General features: G+C 53.0%; 1 protein-coding gene across 2 annotated transcripts in view; it reads left to right on the top strand.

The window, feature by feature from the left end:
• Mmel1 (membrane metalloendopeptidase like 1) overlaps positions 1-12,628 on the top strand; it is a 34,596-nt gene that overhangs the window by 16,524 nt on the left and 5,444 nt on the right. The window contains exons 3-13 of one of the 2 annotated variants that reach the window (XM_005079251.4): positions 4,214-4,282; positions 4,874-4,933; positions 5,920-6,081; positions 6,315-6,395; positions 7,591-7,686; positions 8,198-8,316; positions 8,886-8,951; positions 10,170-10,304; positions 10,387-10,476; positions 11,813-11,949; positions 12,305-12,398. In XM_005079251.4, the coding sequence (XP_005079308.2) occupies positions 4,214-4,282; positions 4,874-4,933; positions 5,920-6,081; positions 6,315-6,395; positions 7,591-7,686; positions 8,198-8,316; positions 8,886-8,951; positions 10,170-10,304; positions 10,387-10,476; positions 11,813-11,949; positions 12,305-12,398 (1,109 nt within the window). Of the gene's footprint in view, positions 1-4,213; positions 4,283-4,873; positions 4,934-5,919; positions 6,082-6,314; positions 6,396-7,590; positions 7,687-8,197; positions 8,317-8,885; positions 8,952-10,106; positions 10,305-10,386; positions 10,477-11,812; positions 11,950-12,304; positions 12,399-12,628 lie in introns of both variants that reach the window. The other variant, XM_040735049.1, reaches the window with a different exon arrangement.

Genomic DNA, 12,628 nt, shown 5'->3' with positions numbered 1-12,628 from the left:
TGTAGCTCTCTCTCTCTCTCTCTCTCTCTCTCCTCTCTCTATCTATCTATCTATCTCTATGTGTGTCTGTGTCTGTCTGTCTCTCTGTCACTGTATCTCTTTCCCCTCTTGTGTGTGTGTGTGTGTGTGTGTGTGTGTGTGTGTGCAGGCCCTGTGTGTTCAGATGTGGAGGTCAGAGATCAACGTGAGGTGGCGTCTGTCATGCTCCACTTCATCTTTTTTTTTTTTTTTTTTTTTGGTTTTTCAAGACAGGGTTTCTCTGTGGCTTTGGAGGCTGTCCTGAAACTCGCTTGGTAGTCCAGGATGGTCTCGAACTCACAGAGATCCGCCTGCCTCTGCCTCCCGAGTGCTGGGATTAAAGGCGTGCGCCACCAACGCCCGGCTCCACTTCATCTTTTAAAGATTTATTATGTGTTTATTTTCAGTTCTTTGCACGCATGTATGTTTGTGTAGGGGCATATGTGCACATAAATGCAGTTTCCCTCTGAGGAGAGAAAAGGAACCTGGGAACTGCATTCTGGTCCTCTGCAAGAGAAGTACACGATTTCCACCACAGAGCCATCGCTCCAGTTTCTCTCCCTTCTTTTTTGAGACAGGTTCTCTTGCTGAACCCTCTGTAGTTTTTTTTTTCCTAAAAGAGAGACTGGGAGGGAGAGGGAAAACAAAAGTTGTTTAAATTAAGGTCTTAGGGATTGGAGAGATGGTTCAGCAGTTAAGAGCACTGGCTGCTTTTCTGGAGGACCCAGGTTCAATTCCCAGCAACCACATAGCTGCTCACAACCATCTGTAACTCCAGACCCAGGGAGATCCAACACCCATTTCTGGTCTCATGGGCATCAGGCGTGCTGGTAGTGTACACACATACATACAAAGACACCCCTATACATAAAATAGGCTTTATTAGATTAAGGTCTTAGTCAAGGAATTTTTTAACTTTCTGAAAACAACATTTTAGGAAAACAAACTTTCAGGAGCATTGTAAAGACCTGTGGCACACGTATGTGCACATATATATATATATATATATATATATATATATATATGCTTGTGTGTGTGTGTGTGTGTGTGTGTGTGTGTGTGTAGGCCAGAGGTAGACACTGGGCATATTTTTCGATCACTCTAAACCTTATATGTTGAGGCAAACCCAGAGTTCACAGTTTCAGCTAACCTAGCTAGGCAGCTTGCCTGAGAGACCCCATGTTGCCTCCTCCTAGAAAACACTGGGAACACTGGGAGTGTAGGTGGGCTACCGTACCTTCTGGTCTTTACTTTGGTGCTGAGGACCCAAACTCCAGTTCCCACACTTGTGAGGCAAATGCTTGCCCACTGAGCCACCTCCCAACCCTCAAGGCTATTTTTTCCCCTTTGGTCTTTGAATACCACAGAAGTTGCCTAAACAAGCACCAGGGATGTCCAGGGAGTTTGATCCTTCCTGGAATCCCATCCACTCTAGCCATTCATTACCTGTGACTTTAAACCAGAGAGCCTTGTGCTGTTTCCATTTCTTTCCGAGTTGGGGGGTCTCCGGCTACGTAGCCCAGGCTAGCCCTGAGTTTGCAATCTTCCCATCTCTGCTTCCTAAACAGTTGGGACTACCATGCTCGGCTCTGGCGGCTGTTCCCTCCATTCATTCTCTTCTCTTCCCTTCGTGTTTTGTTGAGGTTTGGGTAGTCTTGCTGACTGGCACGCACTGACAGGAATACTTCCTTTGTGGGATTCAGTGACTGTGACAACTGTGACGTGGTTTCCTAGATTTTTTTTTGAGACAGGATCTCATGGACCCTTAAGCTGGTTATGTAGAGAGGCTAACCTTGAACTCCTGATCCTCCCATGTGTGCCTCCTGAGTCGTCCCTGAGTATCACCAACACTCTCAGTGACCGCACTTTCTCATGCTGCATTTACATCCTTGCTCTTCCTGCGGCTCCCGCTTGCCTAGTGAAGCACACAGCACATCTGTAAGCTTCCTGCCTCTCCTGCAAGACGCTAGCTTAGTGACTACAGCCACTGCACAGACTGCCACTGCTAATAGTGGGGTCTCCCCAGAGTCCACTCCTTGTGACTATTTGGGGGTTCCATCTTGGTTTATTTGTCCTGGTTAGAGTTTGGGATTTTTGTTTCCGTTGTTTTGGCTTGTGGGTTTTTTAAAACTTTTATTTATTATGTATACAGTGTTCTGCTTGCATGTATGCCTGCACACCAGAAGAGGACTCCATCCAGATCTCATTACAGATGGTTGTGAGCCACCATGTGGTTGCTGGGAATTGAACTCAGGACCCCTGGAAGAGCAGCCAGTGCTCTTAACCTCTGAGCCATCTCTCCAGCCTGTTTTTATTGTTTCTTTGGTGGGGAGCTGTTGTTTGCTTGTTTGTTTGTCTGTTTGTACATGTCTGGTTTATTTACTTTAAGAAAGGGTCCCACTAGGTAGTCCTATCTGGCCAGAAACTCATAGAGGTCCACCTGCCTCTGTCTCTCAAGTGTAGGATTAGAGGTGTGTGCCACCATGCCTAGAAACGTTTTGGGTTTCAAGTATCCCAGGGGGGCTGGTCTCAAACTCGTTATATAACTGAGGGTGGATTTTAAATTCCTAATTCTCCTGCCCTCTACCTCCTAAGTGCCACGCACTGTTCATGTGGCGTTTGGGATGGGAACCCCGGGGCTTTGTGCATGTATGCTAGGCAAGCACTCTGCTAACTGAGCTGCACCCCTGACCCCCGAGGTTCCTTCTTGATTGTTGACGGCGTTCGCCTGCTTCACTGGGGCCTAGAAGTGGGAGGGTTCTTCTCTGTTCTCCTTCTCAGCCGGTGGACATCACCGCAAACTCCCGGAAGGCTATGTGAGCAAGACTAGGTGGGGACATGCACCCTGTGCAGCAGTCTACCCGAGGCCCTGGCTCCTCACGGCAGCCCACACGCGTGCACCCAGCACACTGTAGATCGAAGCACATTTGGGATTGGCCTTGCTGCACGGCCTCCCTTCCTGTGCGTACTCTGGCCTGGTCGCTCTTCCGCGGGAAGGGAAGGACTCGTGCCTAGAACCCTGTCCTTTTGAGCCTCTGTGTCCGTATCTTCCTTGTGATGCCGTGCGTGGCGGCTTCAAAGGTCCGAGCTGAGTCTGCAGGTGCACCTTCCTCCCGTTCTGCACGTCGTCCTCTCACTGGAGGCGTGACTGTGTGAGATCCAAGGCCCACCGGTGCCTCACCCCCGCCCCAACTCTGCTTTTGAGCCGGGCACACCCCTACAGGGCATCCAATGCTCAAGAAGGACCCTGGGCCCCTCCCCTTCATGTCTCATCTCCATTGCAGACCTGGGAAGTCAGCTTTTTTTTGGTCCCTGGAGCGCAGGTTGCCCCTTGAAAGGTGTCCCTCCATGGCGCCATCAGATTGGGGGCCGGAAGGGCGCGAGATCCCCACACTGGCATCATAAGCCAATCAGGCCCGGTTTGTAAACATCCTCGTGTGTAGAACAAACGGCCCTTCTATGCGGCCTCGCCCTAAGGGGCGCCCATTGTTGGTGCCTCCAGCCCCTTGTGCCCTGACTGTGCCAGCAGCCAAGGGGATGCATCCCTAGTCCCTCGTGCCCCACAGGTCTGTGTGTCTGACTGGTGGGGGTGGGGGAGCCTCAACACCTCAAACCAGGTCTGAAGACCAGCCAGACCTGACTTGCTCTTTCCCAAACCCCGCTCCAGGTCCTGAAGGTTTCCACGTGCAGCAGCTTCCCTCCGCACATGCGGTGGAAAGACAGGGAGGGTGGGCTTGAACCTTCAGCAGGCAGTGAGAGTAGTTGGTGGGTGAAGGTTGCCACTAGGGAGGGGTCCCCCAGACCTACAAAGACGTGATTTTCCTAAATTAGCCTATTAATTCCTGTGGTAAGGCTGCAAGAGAGGCCTTCTGTAGGTGCAGCCAGGGAAGACAGACAGAGCCTGGGCAGTAGCAGAAGTACGAGAAGATAGGAATAGCAAGACAGGGGGAACCCTCCCCCTAACCCACCCAAGCCTTAGAAGGAAGGAAGAGGAGGAGGAAGGGGACAGAAGAGAGGTTGACTAGACACCAAGTTCCATAGCTCCCACCCTGCCTCAGTTTCCTGGTAGCCAGAGCTCACTGTGTGGTGTGCACCAGAGCCCACAGCTGTACATAGACACACCAGCGCTGATAATAACCAGACCCCAAGGCTCCACGGTTACTGGAGGAGGCTGAGCACCGTGTTTCTCCCCCAGGGAAGCAGCTGCCCCTCTTAACTAGCCGACTACGCTTCTCCCAGGAAGAGAGGACGATTGTAAAACGAGGTAGCCTTTGCCTTCCCTGCCAGGCAGCCCTGAGGAGGTGGGCTTGGCATCTGGGCCTGCCATGGGGAGGGTCACCTAGATGGGCAGGGAGTAGAGGAGGGGACGGAGAAGATATTGGCAGGGACACCAATAGAATGACTGGGCACAGTTGGGTGCCACCAAGGAGGCCTGCCTGACTCCACCTTGACAGGGTAAGAATGGGGGGAGGAGGGTAGTACAATACCTTAGTGCTAGTGGGGCAGCAAGGTAAGAGGCCACCAGCAACCTCAGTCCTGAGGGTTCTGGGCCACAATAGGAGGGTCAGTGGAGTCAGAGAACTTAAAAGGGGGATCCCAAGTCACAGCTGTAGGTAAAATTCACACTTGGGGTCCAACTGGGGAGGTGTCCATGGAGGGTGGGGGAGAATGGAGGCCCACCCCCCATCTACCCTGCCCCTGTTATACCCTGCCACACCCACCCCAGCTTGTGCCTCACCAAGCCCTCCCAGGCCTGGACCCTCTCACCAAGGCCTGCCTGCGCAGTGTGCGCCCAAGCTTGTGGACCATCCCTTCTGACTCTCCACACCTCACACCCCTCCTTCTGCCCCTCCAGCCATCAAAGAGTCATCGCGTAAAAGTGACGTCTGTACCACCCCTGGCTGCGTGATGGCAGGTGAGCACCTCCCCTCGGGCGGCCAAAGTGCTGTCCGGGGCTGACTGAAGCCAAGATGAGCAGCCCTGTTAGGCTGAGGTTTGGATCCCACGTGTGCAGGCCTCCCACACAGGTTGGGTTGCAGAGACCCAAGAACTCTCAGCTAAGTTGATAGAAAGCAAAGTAAAAAAAAAAAAATCAAAGGATATCTTTTATATTTCTCATTTTCTCCCTCCGGGACTTTTGTCTTAAAATTGGGTGCCACAGACCTGCCCCCCTCTGCAGGAGGCAAAAACAAAGTTTTGTGGGGAAAGGTTGGAGCAGGAGTAAAAAGGCCTGGGGGAGGGAGACACGCGGAATACGCGTTTCCCTGTCTGAGGGTGTCCTGGATCCTCACCATGATGCTTTCCCTGAAGTCCCCAGCTGCAAGAGCCCCAAACCAGGGGCCTCAGCAGCAAAGTCAGCAGAGCCACTGAGCCCACGGATCAGGCCCCTGTCACCAGCATGCTCAAGATCTTAAGACACATCTGTCTCTTCATAAAAAAATAAATAAATAAACCTCAAGGCAATAGACAGGAGTGAGAGCCACTGGGACCGCATGGAGCAGAAGGGTTATCTATGCCAGAAGGCCAGAGGTCTGGTAGAAGGCAGGACCACCATCTGGGTCCTTCCTATGAACAGGAACTGTCTCCCAGTATCAGGTCCTCAGGAGGGAGAAGACAGGAAGGTTCAAGGTCCTGTAACTTGTAAGTGGCAGCCCTAGTCCTTGAAGCCACTTGGGCAATTCTTCCAGTGTTTCTAGCCTCCCTGTGACTCAGGGAGCCATGACTAACCCGCCCAAGAGCAAGTTAGTATCTGCCAGCAAGTTAACAGTTGAAATTAAATCTCCAGACAAACTGTCCCCAACGGGGCAACACTGTCTCTCAGACTCAGAGACAACATCAAGATGTCTACAACTCAGGGTCTCCTCCCCCTCCCTCCTCTCCCCACCCCCTCTGGATACACAGCTGCCAGAATCCTGCAGAACATGGACTCATCACATAAGCCCTGTGACAACTTCTACCAGTATGCTTGTGGAGGCTGGCTGCGGCGTCATGTGATCCCTGAGACCAACTCTCGATACAGTGTCTTTGACATTCTCCGGGATGAGCTGGAGGTTATCCTCAAAGGTGAAACCATCAGGGGGCATAGAGGTGTCGCTAAGACTTGGGTGGGTTCCTGCCAGACATCTACGCAGCTGGGTCAGTGGAGTTGGAGTGGGTTGTGACTGTGGTGTGTTTGTGCAGTCTGACAATGCTTGCCTGGGGCCAGAAGGGGCCAAGGGCTACAGTAGACATGGGTTGTTGACCTGGGGCTCCAGAAGTCAACTCAACCTCTATTAAGCTTTTTCCTCTGCCCACAGGGGTGTTGGAGGAATCCACTGTCAAGGACCGGCCGGCCGTGCAGAAGGCTAAGACACTGTACCGCTCCTGCATGAATGAAAGTGAGTAGAGGAGCCTGCTAGCCCAGGCAGCTCCAGCTCCACACCAGCACACTGAAGCACCATGGGCGGGCAGGCGTGGGGGAAGGGGGGATTGAGCGTTGTGCAAGACACATACAAAGTATCTCTGTGCTGTGCCTCCCCTGGTTCTTTGGGCTTTGTAATCCTAGCCTTGTCCAAAGGTAATGCTCCTGTCTGCTGAGCTCCAGGGCTGGGACCTGGGAATGTCCTAGAGGTCTGAGGTTGATTCCTGTGTACCAACAATGGGACTCAGCAGAACTGTGGTTTTATGAGACTGTCTCCATTGAAACCCCCATACGTGGGCGTGGCCAGGCACAGACAACTTTCTGGATTCTTACGTTTCTTGCCTGAAAGGCAGGATGACAGCAGCATGTAAACAGAACCCTGAGCCCCTTCCTTGGCTTTCAGCCCACTAGCCACAGTAGCAGCCCGGCAGCTGCACACAACACTGCGCCGTTTGACGCCAGCAGCCGGGACTTCATTTATGACCACCAGTTTCTCTAACTTTGTCCTACTTTCCAAATTAAGCCCAAACAGACAGAGAAGGCCAAATATGCCACGCCCAACCCCATGGCAAGCCTCCTCTTATCACATACTCACAGCATGCTGAGGCTGGTACCCTCAGACTCTTCATCAGACTCCTCCGGTGCCTCCCTTCCCACTGAACCATTCCCTGTGGCCCCTCAGCCCTGACCCAGGCTGTGACAGTGGACATCAGCCCCTTCTTGTTGCCAGCTCTGAAACACTGCCCTGTCATCTGAGGGTCCTCCTCCTCCTCTGTATCTATAGTGACTTTTGGATATGTCTTTAGCACATTGTCTCTGTCTGAAGTCCACCCAAGTTTCCTTTCAGAAAGCACTTCCTTAGAGGGACCCTGCTCTGGACCTTAGCCTCAGCCTTTAGACCGCCATCATGCTACAGAAGCAAGTCGCACGGGCCCTGTGTGTCCCTGCTCTTGCCCAAATATCTTCTGTCTCTGTGCCTCCCTTCTGGCCACCACTCCTTTCCTAGGCTTGTTCACCTGCTGCCAGCTACCAAATCCCCATCCATCCTCCTTGACCCCAGGGAACTGTGTGCTTCTCCAGCAACCCCTGAGCTAAAGCTGAGCTTGTGAAGCAGACGTGTTCTGGGCATGTGTGGTAGCACCTGAGCCACCATCCTCTCCTTCCCTTCTCAGGTGTGATAGAGAAGAGAGACTCTCAGCCCCTGCTGAACATCTTAGATATGATAGGAGGCTGGCCTGTGGCCATGGACAAGTGGACTGAGACTATTGGTAAGTACAGGCAAGTTTGCAGACTCCAGGGAGAGGCTACTCCACACCACCGCTGCCCACAGGCTAACTAACTGCTCTTAGGAAGCCCCAAGAGGCTCATTCCTCCCGAGGACAACCTCAGGTCCCCAAAGCTAGCTTAGGCTCCACACTGGGGAGCCAGTGGCATCTGTGATGAGTGTCCATCGTGGTGGCCCTGAGGTTCTGCACCGAAGCATCCCTCCTAGTATCTTAGACACCAGCCTTCATATCCCTGTTTAGGCCTCAGACCTTGGCCCACTCCAACTCAGGGGCAGGAATAGTGCATCTCCCATCCACACATGGTGATTCCCTCAGTCACTCTTTCCCCATGGACCTTAGAAGAATGGTCCCTCAGTCCCCAGAGTCTCACAGTGAGTTCGCTACCTGAGAAGGCAGGGCTCCCTACACCCCAGGAATGCTGTGCTTGGGAGGCAGTACCCTGTGTGTCTGGAGAGGGGCTGGCTGGTCACCATCGTGGGTACTGACTCCTCAGGCCCCAAGTGGGAGCTGGAACGGCAGCTGGCTGTGTTGAACTCGCAGTTCAACAGGCGCGTGCTCATCGACCTCTTCATCTGGAATGACGACCAGAACTCCAGCCGGCATGTCATCTATGTATGCAATACCCTCAGTGGGTAGTGTGGGGGAATCAGTGCTATCGGGGTCCCTGAGCTCTGGGCTTTTCAGCAGAGCGGGGAGACTGATGGGGTGGGTAGCTGGAGGCGTGGGGGGAGGAGGGGACATGTGAGCCCAGCATATGTGTTCTCTGTCCACGGCTTAGTCTGCAATGTGAGTTGTGCTGATCAGGGCTCCCATGGGACCTCGTGGCCCCTGCTACGTTCTGCAGGCCGGCTGTGTGCTTAGCCTGCTTCTTACCCGTAGCGAGGTCTTTAAAAGGCACCTGGGCAAGGAGGCCTCCAGGAGCCATAGCTGGAGGGTGAGAGAAGCACACACAGACGTCACTTTGGGCAGGCTGTGATGGGAGTCCCTCCTGTGGGGACTTGTGCCCCCCACCCAGCCCATCTCTGTCACGGAAAAGGCTTGGGTTCGGAAGCATTTGCTTTCCACGGGCAGCCGGTGTTCTACCAGACATAATCCTGGGGGAAGGGAACAGCTGCCTGCCCTCAGCCGGGCTGCAGGGATTCCCTGCTGCCGGCTAGGAGTCACATCCTCTGTGTTTCCAGATAGACCAGCCCACCTTGGGCATGCCATCCCGGGAGTACTATTTCAACAACGGCAATAACCGCAAGGTAAGCAAGGAACCTCAAGACCCGTGTCAGACGCAGCTCCCTTCACATGGCCTGCCTCCCCCCACCCCAACCGGGGCTCGGCATTCCTGTCTGTCCACTACCTGTGTGCGCCCTGCCGCCAGCCTTGTAAGCACCCAGTGGGGTTGCGGCAAGGCACTGAGCACTTGGGGACACAAAGGTGGACACCCGGTTCTCACACTGTGTCAGCCCTGAGGTGAGTGAGCTTGTCTGGACAGGCAGTCTTTTCAGCTTGACCCACCCATGCCTGAGCCTGCTCTGCGGAGTCCGCTCCTGCATCTGTGAGAGAATTCAGCTGTGGAGTAGCCCAGGATGGCCAGGGTAGAAGAAAAAGAGTTGGGGTGAACAGAAAGGAGGCGGGGTAGGAAAAGGGCTGGGAGGCAGGAGTGACCCTCACGGCAAGGCTGGAAGTACCAGTGTGCCCTGAGCTGCCTGATATTCAACAGATGGATGGGTGGAACCAGAAGAAAGGATGGCAGAGGAATACAGAAAATTAGAACCTAGGGCATCCCAAAAACTCACATGCGTGACCCCCAGCCCACTCTAGCAACTAGTAGAAGTAGCAGGGCTAGTCACCAATGGATGGGGGCAGTCTGCAGCCTCAGCCAGAGTGAGGAAAGCCCCTCCAAGAACAGGCATGAGGAAGGATGCCCAACTGAATGGGACAAACATCTTGAAGAATCAGTCTCCCACCCTATGGCCGAATCATGGCTGGGGCAGTCTGACCTCCCCCTGGCACCAATGGCCGAAGAGTTACTAAGCACCTGCGGAGGCCAACTTGGCACTGTGCAGCCCCTAAAGAAACCTACCCACAGAGACCTAAGCATGGGTCGGTCATTCTGCAAAAAAAAGGAGTTGGGACCAGAGCTTGGTCCTGAGCTGTCTGGCAATGGCCAGGGCACCGTGACTCCACACCAAGTTTAGGGAGTAGGACCCAGACCACAGAACACAAAGACCATCATCGTGCAGGCTTGTCCCTGGAGTGGGATCAAGATGGCAGTGACAGCTGGGTGTGATGTGGACAAGTCTCCGTGCTCCATTCTGCGCTGCCCGTGCCAGACACTGTTGGGGAGGAGGCTAGATAGGGGCAAGCTTCCAGGGGCCACTCCATGTCACACACCACCCCCAACCCCACAGAGTGCTCCATGGTGGCCAAGGTGGCCAAAGCCTCCCAGCTCCATCCATCGTCCTTTGGCCCAGGTGCGGGAAGCCTACCTGCAGTTCATGACGTCTGTGGCCACCATGCTGAGGAAAGACCTGAACCTACCCAAGGACAACAGCCTGGTGGAGAAGGAGATGACTTTGGTGCTGGAGCTGGAGGCGCATCTGGCCAACGTGAGGCAGGGCCGCCCTGGGAGGCTCGGGCTAGGTGCCGAGTGACACACCACCGTGTGACCCCCCCTTGGTCCCCACACAGGCCACAGTCCCTCAGGAGGACAGGCATGACGTCACCGCCCTGTACCACAGGATGGACCTGGCAGAGCTGCAGGACAGGTTTAGTCTGAAGGTGAGACCCAGGAACCCACCCAGGAAGTAGCAGGGGCCCAGCCCCAACCCAACTGGAGTAGCACTTACTCCACACACAGCTACTCCTGCGTTAAAGGGGCCACATGGTTAAAGGGGGCGCCTAGACTGATAATGCCTTTAAATGAGCACGTGAAAATAAAAATTCCAGGGGGGGGGCATCCATTGTTGCCCTGGGACACACGGGCCTCCCCTACAGCGCTGCTAACAAAAGGTCATGTCAGAGAGAGGCCACGGGTGGGACAGAACTCAGGTCAGAAGTAGGTGACTGAGCCTTCGGCCCCTTCTTCCTGACCCATATAAATAAGCACTTGAATCCATAGCCGTACACAAGGGTAAGACATGTGAACCATGGGAGAACCCTGGCTTCAGCTCGTGTTTCACATGCCATGTCCCTAGATTAGAAGGTCCTGGATGGAAATATTGCTCAGCAACTAAGAACCTGCACTTTGAGAGGACCAGAGAGTTCAGTTCCCAGCACCCATATCGGGCAGTTCACAATCACCCATAAACCCCAGCTCCAGGGATCCAGTGCTCTCTTCTGACTTCGATGGGCACCCACAGACACACACATCACACACACATAAGAAAAATTAAAATAAATCTTTTAATTAAACCATGAGTTCAAGCCTGGCATGGCGGTGTACGCCTTGAATCCCAAGCACTTGGGAGTCAGAGGCAGGCAGATCTCTTAAGTTTGAGGCCAACCTGGTCTCCAGAGCGAGTTCTAGGACCACCAGGCCTACACAGAGAGACCCAGTCTTGAAAACACACACACACACAGAATAAGTTCAAGAGCATTCTCAGCTGTGTGTAAGTTGTTCAAGGCCAGCCTGATTAGAGACCCTGTCTCAAAACATTTTTTTCAAAGTAATTAAAATACACCATTAAGCTCAGCAGTGTGGACTATTTACTGAGAACAAAAATTACTACGGGACTAGTAGAGTTTAGTGGTAGAGCATCACCTTTGCATGCATGAGACTTATGTTCAATTCTCAGCATTAATGCTAAAAAAGTTACATTAAATAAATAACTACCCAGCTTATGTAACTTGTAAGGCTACCATGTTTCCTTCTTTGATCGTTTTTTGCTAAATCGTGTTTGTCCAGTAATTTCCCCCAACTACATGTAATTTTCAAATATTCTGCATAGACTCTTAGTAATTTCATAGGCTCTGGGGAAATGACACCCTTTGTCCTGATTCTTATTAGCAGTGCTTTCTCACCTGCTCCTCAAATGCTCTTTAGTGGGAGCTGAGTCTCTTAGGTGCACAAGGATCACCTACCTCTCTCTCTTCCTCCACACCCCTCTCTCTACAGGGGTTTAACTGGACCCTCTTCATACAAAGTGTGCTGTCCTCTGTCCAAGTCAATCTGTTACCAGATGAGGAGGTGGTGGTCTATGGCATCCCCTACCTGCAGAACCTTGAGGATATCATTGACATCTACTCAGCACGGTGAGGTTGGGGGACGTTTCCACTGCAACTGTGTCCCTGCCCCACAACACGCACACACACACACACACACACACACACACACACACACACACACACACACACACGAGTTCCTGCTTTTGAGGAGGAGGATGCCAGGTATAAGGCACACAGAGGGTTCAGTTTTGGTGTCCCTGGTACCTCACCCTAATGATATGAGGGATAAACGAGCTAATTCTTAGAGAATCTAGAACCTTCCTTGGTCTAGAACCTGCTTGGTCTAGAACCCTGCTTGGTCTAGAACCTGCTGGCTAACCTGTGTCTCCTATCCTTGGCAGGCAGCCACTCACTTGTCCCATTTCACCTCTGCTTCCTCTAGGACCATACAGAACTACCTGGTCTGGCGCCTGGTGTTAGATCGCATCAGCAGCCTGAGCCGGAGATTCAAAGATGCACGGGTGAACTACCGCAAGGTGAGTGCATCATTCATTCATCTCATGCATTGTCGTCACTGAGGTCTGCGACAAGAACCTGGCAGACAAGGTCCCTGCCCTCTTGGGACAGTCAGCAGTCAGAAGCCAACAATGCAGAAGCCTGGGCTGTTGGAAACCAAGTGTGACCAGAGGAGGGACCAGGCAGGGTAGGGAATTGCTTGATAGAGGTCACTTTGGCTTTCAAGACATAAAGAGACTAGGGTAAGCTT

This window comes from Mesocricetus auratus, unplaced genomic scaffold (assembly GCF_017639785.1).
Source record: "Mesocricetus auratus isolate SY011 unplaced genomic scaffold, BCM_Maur_2.0 Super-Scaffold_100042, whole genome shotgun sequence".
In the NCBI taxonomy this organism is placed as follows: Eukaryota; Metazoa; Chordata; class Mammalia; order Rodentia; family Cricetidae; genus Mesocricetus; species Mesocricetus auratus.
This window is presented reverse-complemented; position numbering and strand designations above follow the sequence as displayed.